Source organism: Microcaecilia unicolor, chromosome 2 (assembly GCF_901765095.1).
Source record: "Microcaecilia unicolor chromosome 2, aMicUni1.1, whole genome shotgun sequence".
In the NCBI taxonomy this organism is placed as follows: domain Eukaryota; kingdom Metazoa; phylum Chordata; class Amphibia; order Gymnophiona; family Siphonopidae; genus Microcaecilia; species Microcaecilia unicolor.
This window is the reverse complement of record NC_044032.1, coordinates 105,047,491-105,063,948: the sequence shown is the minus strand read 5'-3', so window position 1 is coordinate 105,063,948 and position 16,458 is coordinate 105,047,491. Positions and strand designations below refer to the sequence as shown.

Here is a 16,458-nt window from a genome sequence, read left to right as displayed (position 1 = left end):
ATCATTCTGACTTCATAGGTCTTACGTTCCTGTATTGTTTTAAAGTTACCTTTCAGGATTCTTACTATGAAATCACTGGTACAGTGTTCTGGTTTTGTAAAGTGCTGCCCCACAGGAGTGGAATCCTGGCTGGCACTAGCATTTTTCATGTGATGTCTATGTAAATTAAATCTTGTCTTTAGCATCTGGCTTGTTTCAACAATATAGCATCCTTCGTCACATTTTTTACACTGAATGATGCATATAAAGGATTCCTTTATGTTGAATATTTTTCCTTTGTGAATGACTGTGTTTTGGCATAGCTTGCAGCTGGATATATTGCAAGGATGTGTGCCATTCTCTTCTTTTTGAGTCTGTGTTGGGAGCTTACTTCTGATTAGCTTGTGTTTTAAGTTGGGTGGCTGTCAGAAAGCCAGCACGGGTGGGGATGGGAATATCTCTTTCAGTAATTCATCCTCCTAGAGTAGAGCCTGAAGATCTTTTATGATTTTTCTTAATTTTTCCAGCTGGTTAAGCAAGGAAATTGGGCGGTACGAACCCACTTGTGTAGGGTCCTTCCCCGGTTTAGGAAACAGTGTTATGTGGGCTAGATTCTGGTGGGGGTCTACCCCTCCTTGTGCTAAGCTGTTATACATATCGGCCAATGGCTGTGCCACCACATCCGACAGAATTCTGTAATACTCTGGACCGAAACCGTCCGGGCCTGGGGCTTTTGTCAATTTTAATGCCTTGATACCCAGTCTGATCTCCTTTATGGAAATGGGTCTACTCAGAGTCTGTACCTAATCCATGGTAAACCTAGGGACAAATAGATCCCGAAAAAAGTCATCCATCTTTTCTATATCTAATTCTCTCGCCTCATATAATGATCGGTAACATTGGACAAACTGATATTGTATTTGGGATTCCTTGTGATATCGCCTCCCAGACCCATCCTTGATGTAAGTAATAACCTGTTGTTTCTTTTAAGGGCGCACTAAATTGGCCAAAAGTTTCCCCGCCTTGCTACCCCACTTAAACAATTTAAATCTTTGATAGTAAATACCTCTCTCAGCCCGACTGGTAAGCAACTGATCAATCTGGCATCTTATCTCCAACATAGCATCTTTAGAGGGCTTATCCAAGCGGTATATATGTTGCCTGTGAAGGGATTGGTATTCTTGTGATAGCTGTAATATCTCTGCCTCTAGCTTTTTCTTCTTACTTGATGTATATGCCAATACGTATCCCCTTAATACTACTTTGGAAGCTTCCCAGAAAGTAACAGGGCCCACGTCTGGGGTCTCATTAGTTAATTGACAATCCAGCCATTTCTCCCTCAATTAAGTTCGAAAGGCGGAATCTTTATACAAGGAAGGTGAGAATTTCCACACCCTCTCTGTCAAATCTGCTGAGTAGGCTATAGCAAGCGATATTGTAGAATGGTCAGATAGGGAATTGTCAATAACCTGAACCTCCCCTTGCTACTGAGAATAGTAATTGTGATATGAGGAAACAATCTAGTCTAGACTAAGTATTATGTGGGTGTGAATAGAATGTAAAGTCCATGTCGTGTGGGTGTAGTAACCGCCATATATCCACTGTCCCCAGCTGATGCATTATAAAATTGACCCCCTTGCTCTCAATGGCCCTTCCCCTTGGTTTAGCAGGTTTGCAATCAATAGTGGGATCAGCATATGTGTTAAATCCACCCCCCCCCCCCCAAACAAAAACGAGTTGGTACTCTGAATGTGGGGACAGCTTGGCCACTATGTCAGAAAAGAATTTATGGTTGTATGCATTAGGGCCATACAGGTTATAAAAGCCTAGGTTTGCGACCCCAAAGTTCACTTAGCATTATAACATCTCTATCTTGAATTATTTTATGAATGTTGATCGGAAGTTGTTTATGAATTAATATAGCCATCCTCCATTGCCTAGTATTATATTAAGAGCAGACCACCTCCCCCACCCAGCCCTTTTTCAACTTTGCATGTTCAGCGCTGGACAAGTGAGTTTCCTGCAAAAAAGCGATGTCAGCCTTTTCAGATTTCAGCCATGCTAATATTTTTGCGCGTTTAACAGGAGAGTGTATGCCACCCACATTAAGGGATATAAAATTTAAGTTAACCATGGCAAGTGAACAGACCTTTGGTATGCATGGTATACTCCCTTTCTGTCCCACAGGTCTCCCAGCTGAGCCTGCTAGACTTTTTCACCCCCCCCTCCCCCCGTGTATCGACCCCCAGTAGAGAACAACAAAGTTTCCAGATGGCGTTTCCTACCTCCACCTCCCCTCTTACGATACTGATCCCTTCAGCTACCCCATATTCCCCACATTCGTACTCTCCCTCCCAGTCAAGCATATCATTCATACCACCCCATCCCTCCCCTCTTAAGTTGCGTATCCATCCTCCCCCCTCCCCGAACAACACGGCAAAATGTGTTCGCCCTGTACCCTCTCTGCCCTCTGATTATAATAATTGTCCCTCCCCAAGTAGTTTCCCCAGACACTTTGAACATCAACCCCAAAAACAGACATACATAAACCTAAGTGTTCTTGTGGCCTTCTGCGGTGAAAATCCCAAGCAAAGGGTCAAAGGGTTCCACATCTGTAGAACCCCCCTTAAGCTTGCTGAGGGGGATGCTGTCCAAAAAGAAAACAAAACAACACGGTGGAATTTGGCCTGATCACTTATCAGATGTTACCTTCACTGAACAGGCTCACTTGGTCCCTCTTTATTAAGGCTATTCAGGAAGGCCTGAGCCGGTGAGACTTCCAAGAACAGGACCGATTGCCCTGCATGCCAGATCCTGAGTTTAGCTGGATACATAAGCGAGAAACGTATGCCTTTTCTATGCAATGAAGTGCACGTTGGCACCATGGCTCTGCGCAGTTGCGCTACTCCAGCTGAATAATCATTAAACATTAGCAGTCTTTGCCCTTCATACTCCAATGTCAACTTCTTAGAACGAAAAGCTTTCAGCAGTTGTTCCTTTTCCTGCCAGTTTATGTAGTGTGCAATGGCTGTACGTGGTTTATTGTCATGCTCTCCTCGCATTCCAATCCGGTGTGCACGGTCACATTGCATTCCATTTGTACAACCTTTTATGCCCAACTGTGCTGGCAGCCATGTGCTAAAAAAACTGGTAGAGCTCCCTGTCTTGGACCGACTCAGGCAGTCCAATGACCCGAAGGTTGTTGCGACTGTTCCTGTTCTCTTGCTCCTCCAAACGCTCGAGGAGGGCCGCTGCCTCTTTTTGTAGGTCCGCAATCTGTGACACCATGCCATGTGCTGCGTCCTCTTGCGCCAACATGCACTGTTCCACCTCTGCAATTCTCCAGGTCCGAGTGTCAAATTTCTCACTTATCTCCTCCACCACTGACTGGATTTTATTTAACCGGTCTTCCAGCGCCGTTGCCACTCTGTCGTCTGCTGAGACTCTTGGCCCGTCGCCATCTTAGTTGCTTTCAGTAGAAGAGGTTTTTTTTGGTTTTCAGGCCTCTCTAACTCCTTGTGGGCATGCCTTATCCCAAAACGCTCCCTCAATCGCTCAGCTATGCCCGAGCAGTGTCCAATCGAATCGGAAGTATATTAAAGTCAGCAAACCTCGGGAGGACTCGGATAATTAGCAGATATTTTCAGAGATACGATGAAGCTCACTTTCCTGCTGCCGTTCAGGTGGCAGGCATCACGTGAACCCCAGGAACTGCATTATAAGTTTTTGTTATGTATATATATGCATCCTTCCTCAGGCTAAAAAGACGGGTATGACTACATCGGGAGTCTGCATTAAATGTGGCCAACCAGATGCTTCATATCGACATTCTGTTTGGGACTGCCCTCTCATTCATGCCTTTTGGACCAAGATCTGGACTTTTTTGGGTACAGTCTATCGACAGAACTGGATGGCCATGCCACAAAAGTGTATTCTGGATGACATAACTGGCATTGAGGGCACCCATAAAACAGGCTTATTTCTGTGTAAGGCTGCCCTTATAACAAAGCGCTATATTTTGTTACAGTGAATCCATTCCACCCCACGTACTTTGATGCAATGGAAAAACCTTAAGTACGAATTACTTACTATGGAACACCTTACTTACAGACTTTTCCAGCCAGGGTCTGTTCTGCTTTCCTTAATACTTTGAACATGAAGTCCAAAGTATTGGCTTCTGTTTGTTGTTAAATGGGGATATGTGAATTGGGTGGGGGGGGGGGGGGGGGGGGATTGCGGATTCCTGTAATAGTTTTCACAATTCAAGCACTTATCTGTACCTGTTCTGGCTGAATTGCATTCTTTGGATGTATTTTGTGTGACAATAAACATAGCTTGACTAAAAAGGAAAAAAGGCAGCTTAACTTTAGAACTACAGTAATTTATCACAATAGAAAGAAATACATTTAATTAAATCTTTAAAAACCCAAACAGTCCACACCCTCTTTAAGTAGAGGCTCTTACATCTGATTTGTAGATTGACAGCAAGTATGTTACACATTGGTGCAGGAAGTAATTCATTTGATCTCATAACTGAATAGGAGAATGCAACATAAAACTAGCTTTATCTATGGTTGTCTTCCCCAAATTTAGTTTTTAAAACAATGGGAAATATCCTATCCATAACTCAAGCTTACAGGTTTCTAATCTGTAGACTGATATTTAAAAAAAGAAAAAAGTTAAGCTTAAAACATTTGTGGTATATTCAAGTGGATTTCATGTAGTATAATTCAAATGGTTGCAGAAAATAAACTAATGATTACTTTAAGGTGGTAGATGGAACATTCACTAGATGAGAAACATTTGACCAGTAAACATCTATTTTTAGAAGAATACATCAGCTGACTCAGGATTACACTAATTGGAGGGTGAGAGGAAAAAAAAGAGGAGATGATGTCCTGCTAAGTCATACTTGGTTAAAAAGGTAACAAGTCTGCAACAGCAACTTTGTGCAGTAGTGATAAAAGCTTGTTATGACATGCACTGCTTCCCCTGCCACCCTGTAGTGACACCTATGATGGACACCGGGTGAGTGGGGGGGGGGGGGGGGGGAGCGGCACAGAGTACGGAAACAGAGATGGGACGCTGAATACTAAGGAGGAAAATGAAATGGGAATGGTCAGGAGGGCTAAGGGAGGTAAAGGGAAGATGGTGGGAGGGAAGAGGTGATGCTAGCCATTTAAACAAGATTACCTTATCTTCAGTTGTGGAATAATCCTGCTTTGGATAAGTGTTCTGCTTTGCTGCAAACCAAGGCACCAATTTGCTGCTAGATGCTGCACTCAGAACTTCCTTCCTTTAGACTTCTTCTATCTTGCTGTTAACCACTTGGCAATTCCTCAACTGGATCTTTCTCTGATACTTGCTTTGCAGCTGCTTTAGTCTGCTGCTATACTCTGTGGCAGGGTCTGAGAACCAATCCAAGCAGGCTGCAGCACAGCAAGTGCAAAATGCACTCTGAAACCACCACCACCCTTTGAAATTCCCCCAGGGCCTGGCTGCTTTGAAACTGAAAGTATTCATGCCTCCTTCCTCCACTCTCCCCACAGGCACATTATTCCTATTCGGCCCAATAGTGATTTTGACTAGGAATAATCTGGGGCTCTACTGTACTAAATGCTACTGAAATAAACACTTGATCTCCAATTTCATGTTGCTTATTTTACTATTTATTAGGTTAAAGCTCAATGCCCATTATTCGAATTTGTTATGCATATTTGGCTGAATAATATTTTTAATTATTTGTATTCGGCCTAATAGTAAAATTGCTATTCGGTACAGCTCTAGTTGCTGCCAGGCAATATTATTTTCAAGCAGCAAGGTAGATGCACCAAGGGGCACTAACTTGTGTGAATAATCACATTCATTTCATTAAGACTACATGAATGGGTGGTAGCCACCAGTTGCCAAAACTGAATGAAGAGGAACAGATTGCTTTACTTCTCTGCAGCTTTTGGAGTATTAGACTGATGGTGGGATGAATGGTGGAACCTGCACAGACGTTGGGAGTTAACAAGAAAATATTGTCTTTTAATTTTTCTGTGTGATTGGATTGTGCTATATTCTTTCCTATCGTTGAATGGCGTTCTTTTCTGATGTTTTTATTATTTTATAATGTTAAGAACTTTGTCTATGAAGGGTGGTATATCAAGTCTATTAAACTATGTTCTGGTTCTTTAAAGGTGCATATACAAGAAAAGTCTGTTAAAGAAGCAAGCACTTATGTTTATTACTATACTGGTACATCATTTGCAGAGGGGACCTGTATGATCTGAAAAGCTCATCTTATTTCTGGGTTAACTACTACTATGTTTATTTTGCATTTATTTAAAAATATTTATATTCCGCACAGTCCTCAGTTCTTAGCAGATCACAAATTCACATCCATAATAAAATCACAAATATATCACAATAAAACATCACATGACATATAATAAAACAATAATTGAGAGCAATCCTGACCTTTACGTTCCCTTATATTAATATCTCCTGAGCAGTCTCTTTTAAGCAAATGCCTCCTGAAATAAAAATGTCTTAAGCTGCTTTCTGAAAATCAGATAAGAATCAATTTTACGCAAAACCTCAGGCAATGAATTCCACAATGTAGCCAAGCTACTTGAAAAATGGAAGATCTGAGTCCAAGTAAATTCACAGTTTGAAAACTAGGGATTTCCAATAACAATTTACTGGCAGGTTTATACACTTTCAAAGTAGTGGGCAGAATTAATGGTACATCATTTTTCAAGATTTTAAAAACCAGAGTCAGATCTTAAAAACAATCCTCTTCTACATTGGCAGCCAGTGCAAAGCGGCTAACACAGGAGTAATGTGTTCAAAGAATGAAGCAGGATGCTGAGCTTGATGAACCTTTGGTCTGTCCCAGTATGGCAATACTTATGTAATAGTTGACGTGAACCTACTGGGTAATAATGGAAAACAATGGCTCAAAGATATAAATAAATGTTTACATCTTTAAGTTAGTCCTCGTATACTTTAGGTAAAAACCACTGATCATTTTAGCAGCTATTTTTTTGACCAAATGCATCCAGTTCATACATTTTTAGAATAATATGGAAGGAATCCAGTTTTCTCCAGGTTCAGTATTGCTAATGAAACTATGAACTAAATAATTAAGAATGTCAGATTTCATTGCTTTTAAAACTGTTTCTTTGAAAACTTAATTCCATTCTTATTTCATTATCATTTTAGCTGAATGATTATGAGCTCTGAAAAGTTAATCATGTAGCCATTATTAACAAATACTATGGAATTGTGTGTCCAACTTGATAGACTCTGAAGCAAGGCCGATTCATATACTGGGTCATTCACACATAAACCTTAGTTTATTTATTAAAGCATACACATCAGATCAACTATGCTCTATGTCAGTGATTTTCAAACTTTTTCATCTCGCAGCACACTTACAAAGTGCAAAACTGTCAAGGCACACCACAGGATTCTAACCCATACCCACCTGTCCCTGCTAATATCCATTCCATCCCCACCCATACCTGTAGCCTTCAGAAGTTTAATCCATTTAATTATGCTACTGAAATACATTAGAGCACCAATAAACCTGCTACTGAGAAACTGGAGCAGAACAGACTGTTACAGATTCCTACACAGACACCACATACAAGCAGAATCCTTCACCTCAGATACAGATGCAAACATGACTCTCACCTGATACAAAATAGGGAACCGCAAAAAACATGCAGACAAAAATAAAGCAGAGATAGCGGACTCTACATGCCTTACAACACCAGAAAAATACAAAGAAATGCACGTCCCCCTGTACAATGCAAAATAAAGCCGACAGATGTAAATTCTCAATGTTCACCAACATAACTCAATCACTAAACTGAAAATAAAATCATTTTTCCTACCTTTGTGGTCTGGTGAATTTATTATTCCAAACATCTTGCTCCCAAATCTTTGGTTCTGCTTTCCTCTACTTGTGCTCTTAAACTCTGTTTCCGGGGCCTCCTTTCCATTTGCAACTTTTTTTCTCACCTAATGTCCTATGTTTATTTGCCACTGATCTTTCGCATTCAGCATTCCTCAATTTCTCTGCCATCTCCTCAAATCTATCTTGTTTTCCCTTTCTCTTCCCTTCATGTGCAGCCTGTTTCCCATCTTCCCTTCATGTTCAGCTGGTCTTCTATCTTCCCTTCCCATATATGCAGCACATCTCCCCCTCTTCCCTTCCTTTATTTATTTTTTTGTACATTTATACCCCACATTGTCCCACAAAAGCGGGCTCAATGTGGCTTACAATATTACAAATGGTACAAATTCAGGGAGGGAATGGATTCAATAAAGTCAACATGGTTTAATGGAACAGAATCAACATGGATTCAGCCAATTGCTTCATTTCTTTTAATGCGTGAAAAACGTGGATAAAGGTGAGCCAGTTAATGTAGTGTATCCTGATTTTCGGAAAGTGTTTGACAAAGTCCTTCATGAGAATTTCCTGAGACAATTAAAAACGCATGGGCAGTGGCGTACCAAGGGGGGGCGGTGGGGGCGGTCCGCCCCGGGTGTCAGCGGGTGTGGGGTGCTCCGCGAGAGCCAACTTTTTTTTTTAAATCCATGCAGCGATCGCCGATGCAGGCAGTGCCTCGCGTCTGCCCTGCATGAACTGAAAAGAGGAAATCGCTTTGCTGACGTCGGGCCTTCCCTCGCTTGTTGTCCCGCCCTCGAGGAAATAGGAAGTTACCTCAAAAGAGGGCGGGACAACAAGCAAGGGAAGGCCCGACGTCAGCAAAGCGATTTCCTCTTTTCAGTTCATGCAGGGCAGACGCGATCGCTGCACGGATTAAAAAAAAAAAGCAGGGTGGTGGCTTTAGGGTGAAGAGGGCTCAGGCCTCTCGACGGAGGGGGGGCTCAGATGGGAGAGGGGGGGCTCAGAGGGGAAAAGGGGATTGGTGAGGGTGCTCAGAGGGAAGAAAGGGATTGGGGAGGGTGGGGGAGCTCAGAGGGGAGAAGGGGATTGGGGAGGGTGGTCATAGGGGAGAAGGGGATTGGGGAGGGTGCTCAGAGGGGAAAAGGGGATTGGAGAGGGTGGGGGTGCTCATAGGGGAGAAGGGGATTGGGGAGGGTGGTCATAGGGGAGAAGGGGATTGGGGAGGGTGGTCATAGGGGAGAAGGGGATTGGGGAGGGTGCTCAGAGGGGAGAAGGGGATTGGAGAGGGTGGGGGTGCTCATAGGGGAGAAGGGGATTGGGGAGGGTGGTCATAGGGGAGAAGAGGATTGGGGAGGGTGGGGGTGCTCATAGGGGAGAAGGGGATTGGGGAGCTCAGAGGGGAGAAGGGGATTGGGGAGGGTGAGGGTGCTCAGAGGGAAGAAGGGGATTGGGGAGGGTGGGGGTGGTCATAGGGGAGAAGGGGATTGGGGAGGGGAGTGCTCAGATGGGAGAAGGGGTCTGGGGGTCTGACAAGGGGGCAGGAGGGAAAATGGGTCCATGCCTGGGGCAGGTGGGAGAATGGGTCTGGGGCTGAAAAGGGGGGATGCAAGGCATGTGGTGGATGAAGGGGGCTGGAACTGGGGGCTGAAAAGGAGGGTATTTGGGATAAGGGTGCTAGTACTGGAACTGGGGGCTGAAACTGGGGGCTTTAAAGGGGACAGGGAGAACTGGCTGGGGCTGAAGCTCGGGACTGATGGGAGAAAAGGGCTGGGGACTGGTGGGATAGTGGGGCTGAAAAGGGGGGCAGGTGGGAGATGTGGGCTAGGGCTGGAACTAGGGGCAGGTGGAATAAGGGGCCTAAAAAGAGGGGGCAGAGAGAGAGGGGACAGACCCTGGATGGAAGTGGGGAGCGTGAGGGAGGGCAGACCTTGGATGGATGGGAGAGGGAGGGCAGACGGATTGAAGGGGCAGAGAGAAAGGGCAGATAGTGGGTGGAAGGGGGAGAGAGAAAGAGGGCAGACTGGGGTAAATGGTGGATGGAAGGGGCAGAAATAGAGGGCAGATGTGGATGGAAGGGAGAGAGAGGGCAGACAGTGGATGGAAGGGGCAGAGAGAGAGGGCAGACACTGGATGGAAGGGACATTAGAGAGGGCAGACACTGGATGGCAGAGAGTGAGCGAAGACATGCTGGATGGAAGGAAGACAGTGAAAAGAAGATGAGGAAAGCAGAAACCAGACAACAAACTGTAAATATATATTTTAATTATTTTGCTTTAGGATATAGTATTGTAGCTGTGTTAATAAATGTTTATAAGTAGAACATGTAAATAAGGTCATCTTTTTATTGGACTAATTTTAATACATTTTGACTTAACTTTCAGAGAACAAAACCCCCTTCCTCAGGTCAGGACAGGATAATGTAACAGCACTATACTGTATTGACCTGAGGAAGGAGATTTTGGCCTCTGAAAGCTAAATGTATTAGTCCAATAAAATGATATTATTTGTTTTATTTCTATTAATTTGTACAGTGGTGATTGGTATTTGTTAGTTTTTTCAAATTTACATCTGCTGTCTTTATATTTTGCACAGTACTAGGGGACGTTTTCTGTTTCTGTGGTGTTGCATTGTAAGTAGAGTCTGGCATCTTGGGGGTTCAGTTTAATTTTTGTCTAAATAGAAAGTTTAAATATTACTACTTATTCTATAGTGGATTAGGTTGTATCTGTGTTTGTGAAAAAGACATGGCTTTCAGTTGGCATTGACTGTGCAGGATCGACGATCTGTATTATTCTGTCTGGTTTCGTTTTACAATAGGTGAGAATTGATGTGCTAGTGCTCACTGTAGTGTTTAAGATGCTTTCCTTTTCCTTGTGTGACTCATAGAAATTACTGCTTATGGTATGGTAGAATCGCTCTATAGGTCCTGATGTTTTGTATTCTCGGTATGCCTAGTACTGGATTTGGGGGGGGGGGGGGGGGGGGTGTTAAAAAATGACCGGCCCCGGGTGTCAACTACCCTAGGTACGCCACTGCTCATGGGATAGGAAGCAATGTTCTGTTGTGGATTAGGAACTGGTTGATGGATAGAAAACAGAGGGTAGGTTTAATGGCCAATTCTCTCAGTCAAAGAAATAGTGAAGTGCCCCAGTGATCTTTACTTGGACTGGTGCTATTTAACATATTTATTAATGATCTGGAAATGGAAATGATGAGTAACGTGATTAAATTTGCAGACGACATAAAACTATTCAAAGTTGTTAAAACGCATGCATATTGTGAAAAATTGCAGGAAGACCTTATGAAGCTGGAAGACTGGGCATCTGAATGGCAGAAGAGATTTAATGTGGACAAGTGCATAGTGATGCACATTGGTAAGAATAATTCATATCAAAGGGGTCCTTTTATTAAGCTGCATAGACATCTACGTGTGCCCAAGAGTGCCAATTTGGAACTAATGCCCGGCTACCACATGGCCCGGGCAGTAATTTCATTTTTTACACGCACTGGAAAATTTCTGGCGTGTAGCGCTATCCAGGCAGCAATTGGCATTGTACGCATACTGATGATTACCGCCCGGTTCACACGTGAGACCTTACCGTTAAGTCAATGGGTTGCAGTAAGATCTCAGGCTGAAAATGGAAACGTGCCAATTTTCATTTTGCCGCATGTCCATTTTCGGCCAAAAGAAAAAAGGCCTTTTTTGGAAGAGCGCTGAAAAATGGACCTGCATGCATCCAATACACGTGTCTACAATGGCGCAGGCCATTTTTTCGGCGCACCTTAGTAAAAGGACCCCATAGTTATTTAATGCTAGGTTCCCCCCTAGGAGTCAGCACCCAAGAAAAAGATCTAGGTGTCATCGTAGACGCGCTGAAATCGTCTGACCAGTGTGTGGTGATGGCCAAAAACACAAACAGAATGCTAGGAATTATTAGGAAAGGGATAGAAAATAAGACAAAGAATATTATAATGCTTTCTATCGCTCTATGGTGTGACCTCACCTTGAGTATTGTATGCAATTCTGGTCGCCGTATCTTAAAAAAGATATAGCAAAATTTAAAAAGTTCAAAGAAGGGCGACCAAAATGATTAATGGGATGGAACTCCTCTCATATGAGTAAAGGCTTAAGAGAAGTCTCAACGAATAGTTAAGCTCTGGAACTCGTTGCCAGAAGATATGGTATCAACAGTTAGTGTATATGGGTTTAAAAAAACGTTTAGACAAGTTCCTGGAAGAACACTCCATAGTCTGCTATTGACATAGAAATCGGGAAAGCCACTGCTTGTCCCTGGGATCAGCAGCATGAACCTTGCTTTTTTGTCAGGTGCTTGTGATCTGAATTCGCCACTGCTGGAAGCAGGATACTATGCTAGATGGGCCACTGGTCTAACCCAGTATGGCTATTATTATGTTCATAGGTGTTTGTACTATAATTTAATAAAAATTCTTTGAAATCAACTAAGAGGACTACTGTTATGTTAATTTCTGCTATTGTTTTTGTTTCAAAGGAACAAACCTACATGGCTGAAAAGGTTTGTACATGGTTGGATAATTTTTGTGCCACCTTAATAAGGTATCACAATCTGCAAAGAAAACAGTCATTCAGGACCTTATTCTATAAAGGTTATGGTCCTAAATTTACACTCCTAAGACGTATGCTCCCAATTTATGAGTGTAATTTACGCTCCTAAATTTATGCTCCTAAATTACGAGCATAATCTATTTTGGAGCATAGAGTATGCTCATAATTTATGAGCATAACCTTTATAGAATACAGCCCTCAGTGCGTACTGCTGTGCTTAATGTATTTTCTGAGTATTTATGAGATCAGGACTAGAAATCCGTTTTTATTTTGATATTTTGTGGACTTTCTTTGCTTTCCTGCTTTGAGCCAATAAAACCATAAACAGCTGAATACAGTGAAGTATTGAACAAAAGGATTCAATAATTTATGTCACAGTTGTAGTAAATAATTGTTTTACTTATTTTAATTGGGTTAAGTGTCAGTTATCTACTTCTGGAGTATGATTTCTTCCCATATTTACCATAAAATATTTATCCACCTTCTTACCTCTTGCTGAAATTCCTGAGCCATCTGGCTGAGAAGTGAGGAAAAAAAGCTTGTATTCTGAAGTAGTACTCGACCTATGACTCCAAGATATGTAGACATCACTACTGGATACCTCTGCAGGATGAAATCAAGAATTTTTAATTTTAAAATGAAAGAAAAAAAATGTAAACATGCTACAATATACCTCTTTTATACACTGTCAAAGTTATGAAATATTAAGCTAATTTTCAAAGGGGTCCTTTTACTAAGCAGCAGTAAAAAGTGGCCTTAGCACATCTATACACAGATTTTTTCTGTGCATTAAGACTATTTTTATGCAGCCAGAAAATGTCCTATTTCCTATTTGTTCTAGTAATAACCATGTGCTAGTGTTGCCATTAGCGTGGTGCCATTAAAAAGAATTACTACAGGAGCACTTACCAACACTTATTTTACAAGCGGTAAGGGCTCAAAAAGTAATCTTGTGCTAACTTGTTAGCATGTGGTAATGTGGAAATATGCTAATTGATTAGCACAGGAATGCCTTCTTTCCCCTCCCAGACATGCCCCTTCCAACAAAGCGAATGCTACATACCTGTAGAAGGTATTCTCCGAGGACAGCAGGCTGATTGTTCTCACTGATGGGTGACGTCCACGGCACCCCCTCCAATCGGAATCTTCACTAGCAAAGACGTTTGCTAGCCCTCGCGCGCCGATGCGCATGCGCGGTCGTCTTCCCACCTGAACCGGCTCGTGTTCGTCAGTCCCGTATGTAGCAAGACAAAGACAAGGGAAGACACAACTCCAAAGGGGAGGCGGGCGGGTTTGTGAGAACAATCAGCCTGCTGTCCTCGGAGAATACCTTCTACAGGTATGTAGCATTCGCTTTCTCCGAGGACAAGCAGGCTGCTTGTTCTCACTGATGGGGTATCCCTAGCCCCCAGGCTCACTCAAAACAACAAACATGGTCAATTGGGCCTTGCAACGGCGAGGACATAACTGAGATTGACCTAACATCTTATTCAACTAACTGAGAGTGTAGCCTGGAACAGAATAAAAAATGGGCCTAGGGGGGTGGAGTTGTATTCAAACCCCAAACAGATTCTGAAGCACCGACTGCCCGAACCGACTGTCGTGTCGGGTATCCTGCTGCAGGCAGTAATGAGATGTGAATGTGTGGACAGATGACCACGTTGCAGCTTTGCAGATCTCTTCAATAGTGGCTGACTTCAAGTGGGCCACTGACGCTACCATGGCTTTAACACTGTGAGCCGTGACATGACTCTCAAGAGCCAGCCCAGCCTGGGCGTAAGTGAAGGACATGCAATCTGCTAGCCAATTGGATATGGTACGTTTCCCCACAGCCACTCCCCTCCTGTTGGGATCAAAAGAAACAAACATTTGGGCGGACTGTCTGTTGGGCTGTGTCCGCTCCAGACAGAAGGCCAATGCTCTTTTGCAGTCCAATGTGTGCAGCTGACGTTCAGCAGGGCAGGAATGAGGACGGGGAAAGAATGTTGGCAAGACAATTAACTGGTTCAGATGGAACTCTGACACCATCTTTGGCAAGAACTTAGGGTGAGTGCGGAGGACTACTCTGTTATGATGAAATTTGGTATAAGGAGCATGAGCTACTAGGGCTTGAAGCTCACTGACTCTACGAGCTGAAGTAACTGCCACCAAGAAAATGACCTTCCAGGTCAAGTACTTCAGATGGCATGAATTCAGTGGCTCAAAAGGAGGTTTCATCAGCTGGGTGAGAACGACATTGAGATCCCATGACACTGTAGGAGGTTTGATGGGGGGCTTTGACAGAAGCAAACCTCTCATAAAGCGAACAACTAAAGGCTGTCCCGAGATTGGCTTACCTTCCACACGGTAATGGTATGCACTGATTGCGCTAAGGTGAACCCTTACAGAGTTGGTCTTGAGACCAGACTCAGACAAGTGCAGAAGGTAGTCAAGCAGGGTCTGTGTAGGACAAGAGCGAGGATCTAATGCCTTGTTGTTACACCAGACGGCAAACCTCCTCCATAAAAAGAAGTAACTCCTCTTAGTGGAATCTTTCCTGGAAGCAAGCAAGACACGGGAGACACCCTCTGACAGACCTAAAGAGGCAAAATCTACGCTCTCAACATCCAGGCCGTGAGAGCCAGAGACTGGAGGCTGGGATGCAGAAGCGCCCCTTTGTTCTGGGTGATGAGGGTCGGAAAACACTCCAATCTCCACGGTTCTTCGGAGGACAACTCCAGAAGAAGAGGGAACCAGATCTGACGTGGCCAAAAAGGAGCAATCAGAATCATGGTGCCTCGGTCTTGCTTGAGTTTCAACAAAGTCTTCCCCACCAGAGGTATGGGAGGATAAGCATACAGCAGGCCTTCCCCCCAATCCAGGAGGAAGGCATCCGATGCCAGTCGGCCGTGGGCCTGAAGTCTGGAACAGAACTGAGGGACCATGTGGTTGGCTCGAGATGCGAAGAGATCTACCAAGGCGGTGCCCCACACTTGGAAGATCCAGCGCACTACTCTGGAGTTGAGCGACCACTCGTGAGGTTGCATAATCCTGCTCAACCTGTCGGCCAGACTATTGTTTACGCCTGCCAGATATGTGGCTTGGAGAAACATGCCGTAACGGCGAGCCCACAGCCACATGCTGACGGCTTCCTGACACAGGGGGCGAGATCTGGTGCGTCCCTGCTTGTTGATGTAATACATGGCAACCTGCTTGTCTGTCTGAATTTGGATAATTTGGTGGGACAGCCGATCTCTGAAAGCCTTCAGAGCGTTCCAGACCGCTCGTAACTCCATGAGATTGATCTGTAGACCTTGTTCCTGGAGGGACCAGCTTCCCTGGGTATGAAGCCCATCGACATGAGCTCCCCACCCCAGGAGAGACGCATCCGTAGTCAGCACTTTTTGTGGCTGAGGAATTTGGAAAGGGCATCCTAGAGTCAAATTGGACCAAATCGTCCACCAGAGTAGGGATTCGAGAAAACTCGTGGACAGGTGGATCACGTCCTCTAGATCCCCAGCAGCCTGAAACCACTGGGAAGCTAGGGTCCATTGAGCAGATCGCTTGCGAAGACGAGCCATGGGAGTCACATGTACTGTGGAGGCCATGTGGCCGAACAATCTCAACATCTGCCGAGCTGTGATCTGCTGGGACGCTCACACCCGGGAGACGAGGGACAACAGATTGTTGGCCCTTGACTCCGGGAGATAGGCACGAGCCGTCCGAGAATCCAGCAGAGCTCCTATGAATTCGAGTCTCTGTACTGGGAGAAGATGGGACTTTGGATAATTTATCACAAACCCCAGTAGCTCCAGGAGTCGAATAGTCATCTGCATGGACTGTAGAGCTCCTGCCTTGGATGTGTTCTTCACCAGCCAATCGTCGAGATAAGGGAACACGTGTACCCCAAGCCTGCGGAGCGCTGCTGCTACCATAGCCAGACACTTTGTGAACACCCTGGGCGCGGAGGCGAGCCCAAAGGGTAGCACACAGTACTGGAAGTGACGCG

At 44.2% G+C, this 16,458-nt stretch overlaps 1 protein-coding gene across 4 annotated transcripts in view; it reads right to left on the bottom strand.

Moving 5' to 3' along the window:
* IPO11 (importin 11) overlaps positions 1-16,458 on the bottom strand; it is an 813,637-nt gene that overhangs the window by 420,114 nt on the left and 377,065 nt on the right. For all 4 annotated transcript variants that reach the window (XM_030193171.1, XM_030193174.1, XM_030193172.1 and 1 more), the window contains one exon: positions 12,960-13,073. In XM_030193171.1, the coding sequence (XP_030049031.1) occupies positions 12,960-13,073 (114 nt within the window). The remainder of the gene's footprint in view (positions 1-12,959; positions 13,074-16,458) is intronic.